At 37.9% G+C, this 13888-nt stretch overlaps 3 protein-coding genes and 1 non-coding gene across 4 annotated transcripts; 1 reads left to right on the forward strand and 3 right to left on the reverse strand.

Moving 5' to 3' along the window:
• Window positions 1-1796: 1796 nt before the first annotated feature.
• LOC104765025 (dolichyl-diphosphooligosaccharide--protein glycosyltransferase subunit 4A) lies at window positions 1797-2068 on the reverse strand. The gene has a single exon (XM_087502798.1). It carries the CDS (start codon window positions 2066-2068, stop codon window positions 1955-1957), a length of 114 nt encoding a protein of 37 aa, XP_087358924.1. The 3' UTR covers window positions 1797-1954.
• A 187-nt stretch (window positions 2069-2255) lies between these two features.
• On the reverse strand, window positions 2256-2328 carry TRNAR-CCG (transfer RNA arginine (anticodon CCG)). Its single transcript has one exon. It is a non-coding gene; the product is annotated as a tRNA-Arg (tRNA).
• A 652-nt stretch (window positions 2329-2980) lies between these two features.
• LOC104767470 (uncharacterized) lies at window positions 2981-11418 on the reverse strand. The gene is made up of 17 exons (XM_087502797.1): window positions 10908-11418; window positions 10261-10340; window positions 9484-9534; window positions 8666-9154; window positions 8307-8564; window positions 7709-7774; window positions 7116-7295; window positions 6905-6956; window positions 6535-6819; window positions 6341-6451; window positions 5964-6161; window positions 5596-5871; window positions 4856-5473; window positions 4209-4669; window positions 4056-4116; window positions 3876-3944; window positions 2981-3754 (listed from the first exon to the last, which is right to left on the reverse strand). The coding sequence occupies exons 1-17, from the start codon at window positions 11130-11132 to the stop codon at window positions 3680-3682; spliced, it is 3555 nt and encodes a 1184-aa protein (XP_087358923.1). The 5' UTR covers window positions 11133-11418; the 3' UTR covers window positions 2981-3679.
• A 418-nt stretch (window positions 11419-11836) lies between these two features.
• LOC104765027 (nudix hydrolase 16, mitochondrial) lies at window positions 11837-13639 on the forward strand. The gene is made up of 4 exons (XM_010488681.3): window positions 11837-12360; window positions 12769-12883; window positions 12959-13042; window positions 13133-13639. Exons 1-4 carry the CDS (start codon window positions 12290-12292, stop codon window positions 13406-13408), a joined length of 546 nt encoding a protein of 181 aa, XP_010486983.1. The 5' UTR covers window positions 11837-12289; the 3' UTR covers window positions 13409-13639.
• The last annotated feature ends 249 nt before the right edge of the window (window positions 13640-13888 follow it).

Consider the following 13888-nt stretch of genomic DNA (forward strand, 5'->3'; position numbering starts at 1 on the left):
TTCGAGAGTGGTCTTTCAAATATGTCAATAATAACTCGTTTTAAAAAGGAAAAAAAAAAGTCAGGTGACCCAATTAACATTTTTGTATTTGTTTTTTCACCTTTTATTTTTGGAATTTTTATATTTTTACATATTTCTAAAAAAGTTAAATCCGCTCGAGTCACGTTAATTATATATTTAAGGATAAAAAAGTAAATTATAGTTATTTTCTAACTAATTTTGTTAAAGTATAATTTGAGCAGATTTTATTGTAATCAGGTAATCTTAGTAGTAAAAATTACTAAGAGGGGTATTGAACTTATATTTTAACGGATTTGGTGGGATTTAAATATTTTAAGATTTTACAAGATTTGATTGAGTTTCAGAAGATTCTTGATTATTTGTTAGAATTTTTACATATTTTTAAAAAAATACTTATGATTTAGAGGGATTTTATTATTAGATTTTGGGAGATTTTAGGATGCTTCATAAAAAAAAAAGTAAATGATGAAGGTGTTGTCATTTATATGCATTGCTCTAGTCCCTTTCTCTTTCTATATCATTTGTTCCAATTGTTTTATACTTGGGTTAGGCAAAGCTGGAGGAAAAACAGTTGAAGAGATGGTTAAAGCATATAGAGAATTTTTTTTTGGTTTAATGTTATATCCATCACTACAGAATTATTAATTTTTTCTTTCGGTTAAAAACTTGAATCTAAAACGAGAAAGGAAGCAATCAAATTCACCGGTGGTGGGATTGGAGCTGAGGAGTAGGGAAGAGCTAGAAGACGTGACGAGGTGAGACTGTGTCTGTTTCAATTTTGATTTCCCAGGAAATACAGTTTCTTCTTCTTATGAAATCCTGTAAAATTCTACCTCAAAGGATATGATTTTGAGGAAGAGTATTTTCAACTAAAAAACAAATCAAAATCTCCTAGAATCATTCAAAGTAATAGTTTTTTTAAAAAATTATGATATTTCGAATAACAGTTGATTAAGTAAGTTTTATAAATTATTGATTGAATAACAAGAAATTGTAAATGATTTTAAATGATTTTACATAAATTTAACTTGAATAACAAAAGATTTTAATTTTTTTTTAAATCATCAACTGAATAATAAGTGTTTGGCGATTGCATCTAGTGTCACACGAGAGGGCCGCCTTCAATCTTACCTTGCCTTAGGTGGCCCTGCTTGCCTACATCATTAGATTGATCGCGAACGGTGAGGCACAAGAACAATTTCTACTAGTGGTTTGCTCTGTTTTTTTTTTACTTTGCTCAATGGTTGGCATTGATGTTTTTGTACTTGAATTACCTCTCTTTCGTTTTAATTAAATCAGAATTAAAAAAAGAATAACAAGTGTTTTTAAGAATACTCTAAAATCTTCTAAAATTTCAAAAAATCTTCTAAAATTTCAAGTTCAACACCCCTCTCTAAACTGGGAAAAAGAATGATCGTAGCAATTTATTGCATAGCATTAATTCAATATTTATGGTAAGTGGAACGAGATAGATTACTAGTAATTTACTTTTATCCAAAAGCTCAATTTGGTTTGATTCGTTAATTGTAAAAACAGTCATAATAAGCTTTGGGGGATCAGAACCGCGCCGTTTAGGTTGGTCGGTTCTGCTAAGAGCATGATTAGTGAAGCTGAGACAACCTAAAACCATTATTTACTGTAAAAATCAACGCCTTTCAATGTACAAAGAGCCTCTCACTCGGAGTTTGGTGTTTAGCAATTTCATCAAACATGCGAAAGGGATAAAGATGAAAAATGCAGATAAGAAGAATTGAATCTCCCGCAAGAGTGGATACTGAAAAATGGGAAATGGATTAGGAACATTGTAACAACATATTCATCTCCTCAACAAGACTGTTATTATTATCTCTTTTCAGTTTGAAGCAGGTAAATAATAATACTATAAACTAATAAAAAGCCTTACATCATCAATCCATTCTAAAGTTTCCATCACTCAGGTCGCTTCAAACTTGGGATCAGCAGCAACGTAGTGATAAGCAATTACCAATGCGAAGATGAAGATGCCAAGAGAATTGACAATAAACCCCAAGTCTTGATCATCGATCATCTGCCACCCAACACCAAATGAAACAACAATACTTGATCAACCGATTCTTATCCCATCAACAAACAAACAAACACAAGGATATAGCTCCTATCCCAATCTCCAACTAGAGTTATAACTAAAACTCATTTAGTTCTTGTTAAAACAACAAAATGATAGAAGAATTAAGCAAAAAAAAAAAAAAAAAGGATGATCCCAGTGGGAATCGAACCCACGACCTTTAGATTCGGAGTCTAACGCGATATCCACTCCGCTATGGGATCACATTGGAGAAGAAGCTGAGAATTCAAGCATCTAAAACCTAAAACGTGACACAATCCGACCAGAGATTTTGGCACCTTTCTCTCGTCGACAGATACGGGATTCAAATGAACAATGGCCGCCACAGAAACAAACTCTTAACACACAACACAACTAAGACAGAGACTGACCAGATCAAAACTCTCGAACACACACAATTGTTGGATCAGATCTAACAAAGAAGAGATATGCGTAGAAATTTAAAATTGAGCGAGACATACCGTTTTATCAGCACGGAATCGGTGGGAAAGGTCGGACGAGATCTCCAGAGACACAAATGCGATTTACACGACAGAAATTTGGATCTCTGGGTTTCTCGATCGATCTCTGAGGTTTTTTTATTTAACAAGCTTGCTTGGCCCAATACTGTTCTTAATTACTTTCTAACGACGTCGTTTACACGTGGATCAAATTGGTACGATATGTTATTACTCCTGATTTTTTATCGTTCACTTACGTAACTCTTTGGTTTTTCAGAGTTCTGCTTTTCACTTCTACGTTTTGACTTTTAACAACTGTAACTTCAACGGCCCTTCTCGTCTTCTCAGATCAAATAGCGGCAGCCAAAATGGACAAGAAATTAGATATTCTTTTTTTAGATTACAAAGGCACCGGTTAGGCTCACAACTTTTCACATAACCATTTTAAATGCAAAACATTCGACACCCAAAAGGCAAAAGCCTCTCTATCTCTGATTCTCTACACAACACAAACCCTAATTAGTTTTGTTCCTGACTGTACGAAAGCAGAGCTCCAAGAAAATTAAAATTTCTGGAGCTCCAGCCTCTGTTCATGTTTTGTTTTACACACAGAGCATAAGAGAAGAAAAAAAAAAGCTTCAGTTTGTTAGCCCAAAAAATGATCAGACGCTTAGTGTCTGTAAGTTCCTTAAAATCGCGCCATTCCCACAGAAAAAGGAGAAAGCGGATGAATTATATCACATTCCTCTTGACCTGTTCAGCCAACTCTTTTACTATCAACACCTTTCTTCAGAACCTTCAGATCTCAACCAACACTTTGGGAAAGATTAGATACCAGACAGTGCAAGATAACCTAAGTGATGCCAGATAAACTCACAAAACTCTGTCACACATGGAACCATATCTGAAGTGAATTCACTTCCAGATTCCCCTGCTACTTTGACCGACGAGTCCAGTATCTACAGATTGTCCTTTACTTTCAATAATTTCTCTTCTTTCACCGCAGGAAGTGGATAGTTAGGGTGGTGGTAAAGTAACTCACTTAGATTATCCAAAACCGAGGAACTTACAGAAGCCATATGTAAGAAACTGAAGGCTAATGCGAGCCGCAAGTTCAGAGCTCGTTTGATAGCTGAAGTATACCACACATCTGCAGGTATGGATTCTCCAGCAGTTTCTCATTATTGCTCTGCACAAACAAGAATAGTTCAGTGCGGCTTCTTACCATATATGCACAATACAAAGGACAAGTTCAAATTAATATTTGAGGCTCTACGACTCTATATATTGACTTATTACGAGAGAGTCACCTGTTGAGCCTTAAAGACAAGCTTCTGAAGCATGTTTTGGTACTTCTCTGGTTCCTCCGTCATCATCCTCTGAAAAATCCAAATTTTAACCGGTGAGCCAAAAATATATTTGGAAACGTATCTTTCTTACAAGGTATGTCTTTCCAAAATCAAAATGGTGAATGTGAGAAATCCTCTTGCCTTCAGAAGAAATGCCGAAGAGTAATATGCCACCCTTGAGTCAGTATCATCCAGGAGTTCCCTGCATAGAAAGACACAAGTTTGTAAATGCCATGAAACATGTTCCCAGATAAATTATTTGGGTTTGGAAGTATGGAATAGTCAATCAATTACCTAAAGAACTCCTCTCCGCCAACTTCTTGAAAAGCAATTGTATCAGCGGTGCATTTACCAATCAGAAGTAATAGCAGGGTGGCTCGAATATCAGAGGTTGCCCCTGGAATATTTCCTCTTCCTTTGCTTCCAACGGCGACACCAAGTGCAATGTTGTCAGTTGCCGCACCTGCTAGTTGAATCAACGGCCAATAAAACAAAGCTGCTGGAACACGCGCAACCAGTTGCATAGGAACGATTGCCTGTCCACGAAGAAGCATCGCTGCCATTGAAGCCGTCTCGCACGTTGAAACAGAGACATTGTTGTACCGAGGCCTGGTGTCAGCTTCATCTATACTTTCTTTATAGCTGTTACGATGAGAAGTTTCAAATTTACTGTTTCTATCAGCAGAACTGGGGACTGCATCATCGTCAGTAGACAAAACTTTCAAGCACAATTGCGAGAAAAGAATGTCACACATCTGCTTGGAAATAACAGAGAAAAGACACAGAGTGAAATTAATGAGGTGAAAATTCCAATAAGAGAAATACACAGAGTTATCATCTTTGCCAGTTATTCGAAATATAGAAGCAGCATTTACTACAAATATCAGCAATTTTTGGAGTGGAAGGAAATTTAACAAACAAAAGGATTCTAAAAGATGTACCTTTAAGATATTAATGCGGTCAGTTTCATTTATTTGTGCCATCAAAGACAAAGCACTGCTCATTATGTCTATAACAGCATTTGCTTTCTCTAGGCGTTTGTCTTTATGATCCTGAGTAGTAACTCCACCAGTTGATCGTTGAGTCTCATTCTCATCTAGTAAGAACTTGGAACGCATAAGAAGCCTCTCCAGAATGAATAGGAAACCCCATCTGATAACACTGTTCCTTGACTTTAAGAGTCCACATAGAAGATGAATGGAAACAGGTACATCAGAAGTAACCAGAGAGTCTGAGGTACCACAATGGGCAATCTTTTGTTGCAGATCTTTTATGCTCAGCCATATACTTCCACTGCTCTCTTCACTAATTTCCGCAATCAGAAGATCCCCCAACCAGATATATCCATTTTGACGGTATGTGGTCCTTTCTGAATGAAGAAGAGAGTGCAGAGTAGCCCAAGCTAGATTCACTGACATACTTAAATCATTTCTTAAATCTTGAATGCTTTCCATGAACTTGGAAGATTTGGTTATCTGTTTGAGATGCAGGAACTCTTTGTCCAAGTGAGTAAATGAACCTATTATCGTGTCGAACTTTTCTGTTATATTTGCCAAAAGCTGCAAGAATAAAAAATTGAAGAGTTAGAAAAGAGCTTTGACTGGCAAACAATTCAATATAAGAGTCTTTGCCAGATCCTCAGAAGACCATTTTGCAACATATTCTACAAGAACAAACCTACCTGGTTTAGTCGTTCGCTGTTGTTGAACCCAGACAATGCTGCAGCAATCGATCTTCGCAGGATTTCCCCTATGCCTTCAACACCAAGCTTAACAGAAATGTAAAAAGCTTCAGGAGCATCAGCTAGAGCAAGCCGAACAGCCAAAGGTTGAATCTCATCGTCAGTGTACTCAGAAAGACCAGCAGCTGAACATGCCTCATTAATTTGATGCAGGACATAGTCAAATAAAACCGAGTAGAGATTTCTTCTTTCTTCCCTAGTGGTTGCCAAAGAGTACTGTACCAATAAAATGAATCCTTTAATACACTAAAAAATTATTAGGGCTCAAAGTGTCTCAAAGGAAATCCTTAAATACATTTTTGCAGTACCTCCAAGAAAATGTACTCCACACCACCAATCAGATCGACCTGGTCTATAAGAAAATTCGAGGCACATGAAATTGCTAAGGTAGATCCCTCTGGTTCTGGAGATCGATAAAACATATTCGTCATGATACAAATAAGCTTGGAATGAACAACCTCTGACCAAGAATTCCTTTTGCTAGTTCCCAGAAGAGCTTTGATAACCTGATTTATTGAAAGTGACTGGCTCATTAGCAAGTACAAGTTAGCACGAGAACCAGTTCAATGGTAGCATGCAGCAGGAAAAAGGACGGATCCAAATGAGAGTAGGAAGGGAATGAAAGAAGGAATAATCCACATAGCAGAGGGCGATGATAATATTCAGCCTCGTAAGACTAACATACCCTTATGTCCAGACCATTTAGCTGGTGTCTCCGTATTCTGCCTCTATCACAGATAAAATAGAGTAAGCAGCTGAGAGCAGAAGCCCAAACGCATTCTTCTTTTTCCTCAACCTACGAAAACAATTTTGAAGGTACAGATCCCAAACAAGTCTAGTTTAGACGTCAAGCAAAAAAACAAGAAGAGGGTAAGACACCTGAACTAGGAGAAGAAGTATTTCAAATAAGATTTTCAATATCCAAGACTCAAAGTTCTCAATAGCTGACGAAGTGCTTGACATCTTCGGCAAGTCTTTCGTTCTTGTCCCTTGCAGCAGTAGCCTATTTTCATTGTCGATATATGTTTCTTGGGCGTATTCTTCTTCAATGGTTGTCGCGCTATCACTTACCATTGGCTCTAATAATTGTGCATGAACTCCTAAATTAAGAATTAAATCAAATACACGAATCCTACAAGCTGCTTTTGTAGAGCATAGCATTTCCTGAAATAAATTTGCATCCATGGCTAGATAAATTAGTAAGCTGTTTAAATATCACAAAAATATATCTGAGTGTCAAAAGTCACACCTCAAGCATGGACAGAGTAAGAGGAGCAGCAATTCTAGCGTCCAATACATACCTACAAAAACAAGTTTCGAAAAATGGTTGTACGATAAGCTAATCAACGGTAATTAAAGGAAGGAAAGGATGATTATAAGTCTTATTGAGACAACATGGTTCGGTTGGCAGCAAATTAACATGCTACATAAGATAACATGTTATAAAAAAAAGAGCTTACATGTCGATAACAAGCTTAATTAGGACGCTCACAGCCACATCCATCGACGGCTTTCCAGTCTTGCTAGTTAATTGGGGTGATACAGTCATTTGATTTGAAGGGGTGGATGATGCCTCAGAACAAACAGCGGCGATCACCTCACCTACCTCGGCTGTATTTAGGCGCAGTGGTTGTTGTTCACTGAAAAATCATGCAGGGAACGAGATTGATTTGTGTGATAAAGGTGAAAGCTAAAATTTTGCATAAAGATGATCCAGTGCATAGAATCCCCTTTCATTCGCAAAAGATACAGTTATTTACACAAATAAGGTGATTAAACATCCACATACACAATAGTAGAAGAGTCACTCTGAAACCACTCATAAGTTACAGTGAAATAAGATATATGGATCGTAGAGAGTTCTGTTTTTTTTTTTTTTTTTTTTGTATGAATAGAGAGTTTATTCAATTGCAGCTATTTGTCAATACGCTTACCAGATGTGATCCTTAGAGAAGCTAGCATTAGGCATTATGGTAAATGTTCAAAAGGCAATCGTTACGTGCTACTAAGCAAAAACGTATTAACCCTATTAGGATATACACAGCCAAAATACCTGTAATGACGATACTGAAAAAGCGGTCTGGCGCGTGGACGAAATGTGTTTACAGTGGAATCATCCCTGCATATCATGCAAATCATTAATCTAAGAACTCGCATTAACTTTCATTATACTTGAATATCATAATTTTCCCAAAACACCACTTTCCTTAGGTACAATCATTTCAAAAGGCAGTCCCTGTATCTATTCTAAATAGCAGCATTATGTGAAACAATCCAGAAATTACATTCTTCAAATGGTGGAAGTCTCTAACAAGACAGAAGGGATCATAATGGAGTTTTTGTTCCCAATAGAATGCTAGTTTTCAAAACATAAAAGAAGAAGATGCTATATTCATCAACTCACCCAGTGCCATTTTATAAATGTCTCTCTTACAAAAAATGAAATCCACAATTTTGCTTCTACTGCGTTATCACAATTAATGGATAGCATCTGATCTAGAGGAAAGAATTATAACACTTATTCGAAATCTAGGAGTCCAGTTCTTGGCGGCTAGAAGAGCCATGAGAAAGTTCACAAGGGATACCAGGCAAGTATAATCCTAAGCCAACACTCTGCAAATTACTTCAGAAAACCACGGTAGAATACATACCAGATCTGCTGAGGGCCAGCTCTAGTGCGTTTGGAAGCTGTTATTGCTCTTAAGTGAGAGCGAGCTGAGGCTGAGTTTGTTATCATCGTAACAGAAGCTGGCTGCAGCAGTTGTTCTAAGTAAGGCATCTCTGTGGTACCAAAATATTTCCAGTGCTGGCCTTTCATTTTAGCTTCCATATCTCCTACAAGTAAGCCGGCAGCACCAACTTCCAGAAGATTACAATTGTTCATGTCTTGGAGATTAACAGGGCGTTCGCTAACCATACAGAGAAAATGATCACCGATAGTCAAGTGCTATTAAAGAATCAAAGATGTGTTTGAACATTTGTAAGAATCGAAATCATGTATAATGTATACCTTTCAGAAGAAGCTGATGATAACTGGAGCTCCCCAACCCAACGCCAATTCAGCAAGTCTGATGATATGTATTCAATGTCTTCCATAGCATTAATTTCTTGTATATTTGACAAGTTTGAAACAGACAGATTTGCAGCATCTTTTTTCTGTGGAGATTCTGCGGCATTTGCAGGACTTAATTGGGAGTTGAATGATTTGCTCAACAAAGAGGATAGAGATGGCAATAACTGTCTTGACGCAAGAGTAGCTCCTGCAAATGCTGCAGGTTGAAAGGATCGCCTTGGGATATGTAAAGCCACAAGGGAACGCACATAATGCAATGACTTCACCAGAGCTGCAGAAGCAAAACTGGACACTGGTAAAGGAGAAGTACCCGCCGGTGCTGATAATACAGGCAAGGATTTTTGCTTCAAGCTAGCATCGCACTCAGAAATAAGGTTCACACAAAATTTATCGACCTGCAGTAGTGTCTCTTCACCAGGCTTATATCTGTAATGTTGTAAAAGCTAGGGATCATTATTATGTAAAATACAATCCATGGAAAACATTGGAAGGCCTGTATACATATTACAGACAGACCACATAATATAGCAACAATTTGCACACTTATTCTCTAGGTTTAAACATTTATTATGACCCCTTTCATATACAACTGATCTACCAAATAATTCACCAAACATAGTGTTCTCCATAAACAGAGCGCAAAGTATGCTTATAGTGAGAAGGGCGAGCTTAGGGACATTGACAAGTGGAGAGATGCTCGTTCAAAGAAACAAATGAAAATAACCAAGTTTCATCTTTGGACTAGAAAAAATTACCTTAAGAGATACCGTTTCAGTAGTGCTACACACCTCGTAACCACAGCTGGGCTGCAGAAAATTGATATGGAAATTAGCAACAACAAATAAAAACCATGCTACTTGAGAAATATCTAGATTATAGCAATCTAGATCCTAGCTAAATCAGACTCCATTCAACAATAGGTCCAGGTAGACATAACTCCTCAAGTACTTTAATAGTCAACCTGGGCTGATAATATATCTATGCAGGGACTTTTCCGACTTGGCTCGCTTACTTGTAAGAGTCCTTCCCCACACACTTCTAATCTGTTAAGATAGCCATTTATTCTACAAGCGCCTTTAAGTAATCTTCATAGTTAAACTAGCAAGAGACTTACAAAACTACATTTTCTGTTCATATAGAATTCTAGAAAGCTATCACTATCATACTTCATTTTCCTTTGGGATCAAGCTACAATGACTATACCCACAGAGAAATACATCTGCCTATATGACATCCCATATTTGGTCAAAATCTCCCATTTCCGCAATTAAAGCCCCAGTTTCCACATCATGAGGGAGCAAAATAATGAGCTCATTTCCTTTCACTCAAATTTTTCTATGAGTTCAGGCTTCCAGATTTGAAGACATTTATTCCACTGAATTCTTAAGCTCAATCCTTATAATATATTTTCAATATCAGACTAGCGAGTATTACCAAAATACCGAACATACATGTCGCCTATCCAAACTATGATTCAAAAAGAGTCAAAGTTTCACAGGATGATGAAAACATATAAAGTACCAATCAATTACCTGCGATCTCTCTCTGCTACAGTGTGCTCTAACAGCATGTTGTAGGCCAGGTCAGTCGTGGCAGAAGCTGATAGATAATCCTGTAATCACCAAGTAATTGTGTGAGGTCATGCTATTCCCTAAAGACGCAGATCAAATATTTCCAATCAACTACCAAGGTCCTATCAAGCCAAGAAAATAGAAAATGATAACAGGCTTCTCCATTGCATATGTCTCTACCCAAATCTTCCATTTACACTTAGGCCTCAAATGCAATGGCTACTGAACAAGAGGGGTAATGTGTGATATATATAGCACAAGGTCTTCACAAAAACAGAACATGGTAACTAGTAGTACTGGTACCACAATAGGATTGAACAATCCCAGCTCTAAAAAACAATTACGACGCCAACACTACTCAAAGGAAAAGCAAATGTAGACACTGATATCTTCTTACTATCCCTTTATGCCGCAAAGAACTCATATATCAATGGATAACAAACAAAAAAAGCCCTAGATACTCAATTCCTCTCTTTACACAATAAAAGAAGAGGATCAAATTACCTCCAAAATTAAACGCAAAAACGGAAATACCTAGACGAGGGATAATCCCATTTCACAGTAAAGGAAAAATAAAACAAGCACAGCGAAGGTGGGGTGGTACACACCCGGAGATTCCTGAGAGCTTCAGAGGGAGCCATGGAAGGGATCGCGCCATGGTGAGAGTTAGCCGGAGGAGGGGAGGATGAGAGGCAGTCCGCCACGGCTCGGCGCAGCGGCTCAGGCGGCTTTTTGGAGGAAGAAGATCTAAGGCGCGAGGCAGAGCCGGCAACGCCCAGCTGCAGCAACCGGGAGCTTCCGGGGCTTTGACCGGGGCTAAAAGTGGAAGACATGAATCAAATCTCGCCGGAGTTGCGCCACTCTTGCTGCGAGGAGTAAAGACTTTTTTTTATTTTCTTTTTTTCGATTTGGTTCTGTTGCTGGCTAACGTCGTGTGCTTCACATCACAGAGATGAGCTGTCAAAGCTTCTCCGTTTTGAATCCACGGTGGAATCTAATGACGAAGACATGGTTTTTGCAATCTGGTCCCCCATGTTTTAATAATTCCTAGATTTAGCAGCATAACTTTATTTTGTGATTATTGGTCCAAAAATCCCGTTAATTCACATGTGGGGAAGTACTAATGATGGCTTTGGCATTGGTGTGGTGTCCAGATAAGAAAAAAAAGACTTTGGCATTGTGATATTTTACGGTCGAGTTCATACATAACATATACTATTATGCTTTGCGGTTACAATTCGAATTTGAACATAAGTTGCCCTGTAGGGTAATAGCAATATATCACATATACAAAAAAAAACTTTGGAGATGATAAAGTTTAATTAATCTTTAATTGTTAGAAACTCGTGAAGATGTCTCACAGCACTTCACTAAAAATGCCTAAACAAACTAAAATTTGCAATGTTTGAATCTCTCTTGGATAAGGTCGCGAAACAATCCAATAAAAGAAGAGGGCCCATAAACCGAAAGAGAGAAAAAGAGAATGGGCCCAATAAGCAGTCCCATAACCCACGTGAGTTGCTGACTGTGTCGATCCGTTCTTCACGCTCACGGTTTGCTCCTTCCCTAATAGCTCGAATAAAATGAAATATATATTAGTTTAATTACATTTTCCTCTTTGTTTTTTTTTTTGCTTTCTCTTTCATATAACAAATCTGTACATTGTTGTTGTTGACTGACCTAAAAAAAAAAAAACTAATCTGTATCTATCTGTTGCTTTGATCCTTAATAGAGAGAGCGAGAGACTCACCTCAAACCCTAGATCTAACCCCAGCCGTCAGATCAAATAGATCGGGCAATCGCTTCTAGACCGTTGGAATCTTTTAGGAGGAAGGCAGCAATGGTAGAGGTAGAATCGTATTTGTGGGTATCCAGAAGAGGCGTTAGGATTATCTCCAAGTTGGGTGTTTTCTCATCTTGATGGCCAACAACAAATCCAATTTCCTCTAGATAGAATATATATTTTTTTTCCCCTTTTTTTTTCTCGGTCATGTGTGATTTGGTCGCGCGTACGGGTCGACTCCAGCAGCGTTACGAGCATGGCTCTCGTCTCGTAGCCGGGTAACCGCTTTTTCTTAATCCAAACCTTTGTTCCTCTTTTTCCTGTTTGCGTTTTGTATCGTCCCTATGGAGCTCGTGCTTAGCTATGCATAATGTGATTGTTGGTGGCTAAGATTGTGAAATGTTGGGAGATTTGTAATCGTGATTTTGAGGTATTATGACTGGTTTCATTTCTATAATTTGTAAATCAAGAATTCACGTCACCTTTGTATCCTTGTTTGAATCTCTATTGAAGGTTTGTGTCTTAAGAATCATGCTTTGAGGATTTTGGTAGTGATTGACATGCTTAGCCCTTGTTTTGGTTGTTGTAATGGTCACTTTCTTGGTTGATGAAATGCTGCAACTGACCTTTTTAGTTGTCTTTGATTTTTTGCTTAACAAGTTCAATCTGGGGCGTTTTTTCTATAGGTGTATTCCGTTTAGGTACATAAACTCTGAGGAAGATGGTAATTCTGAATCTAAGAAAGTGATTCAAGTGTTGATGATCAGCTCATCTAGTGGGCCGGGTCTTTTGTTTCCCAAGGTACAATTGAAATGCTGTATCTTCTTGCTTTTCCCTTTGTTTGGAAACGAAGTAACGTATCTCCGGTTCATTTAGGGAGGATGGGAGAATGATGAAACGGTCAGGGAGGCTGCAGTTAGGGAAGCAGTGGAAGAAGCAGGTGTCCGTGGGACTTTAATGGTAAGCCACCTTCCGCAAACTGTTTCTAGTGTATCCCTTAGTTTATTGCAGCTGGTGCTGAATGTGGAATCATACTTGGGAACTTTGCAGGATTTTTTGGGAGATTATGAGTTTAAGAGCAAAACACACCAAGATGAGTTTAGTCCAGAAGGCTTATGTAAAGCAGCAATGTACGCCTTGCATGTGAAGGAAGAGCTAGAGATGTGGCCGGAACAAAAAACGAGAACACGGACTTGGCTGACAATTGAAGAAGCGGTAGAGAGTTGCAGGCACGCATGGATGAAGGACGCCTTGGTGGATGGATTCTGTAAATGGCATAAGGAGAAGATGGAAAAAGGAGAGATCACAGATGAAGATTTGAAGTAAGTGTGCATAATTCTGAGATGTTGGTTTACATTCCTTTTTGATTTTGTTTTTACCTTTTTAAAGTCATATGCACTGGAGAATCTGTGACTGCGAAACATAAGAGTTTCAAAGTTTCTAAAGTTCAATTATTTCCCTGTTTCTCACAGCTGTCTTCATCATTTTGCAATCATTTTGAGAAAAGAAAATGACAGCTCTTGACAATTTCGTTTAATCAAAAGCAGGTTTAAGAAATTGTTTGCTGTTTTTGTCGAAGTAATTATTTGCTTGCACTTGTAAACTCAGTTGAGTTATAGTATACTATATAGCTGGCTCTAACATGATTTAACTGTCATATAATTATGAGTTTTGGTATAGTATCTCATACTGATATAGAGATGGATATAACTTACTACTGCATAGTGCATAGTGCATAGTGCATAGTGCATAGAATGAAAGAACTCAAAAAGATATGCTAAAGTTGGAAATCTGTGACCCTTATTA

This window comes from Camelina sativa, chromosome 19 (genome assembly GCF_030686135.1).
Source record: "Camelina sativa cultivar CO46 ecotype springtype chromosome 19, ASM3068613v1".
Taxonomy (NCBI): domain Eukaryota; kingdom Viridiplantae; phylum Streptophyta; class Magnoliopsida; order Brassicales; family Brassicaceae; genus Camelina; species Camelina sativa.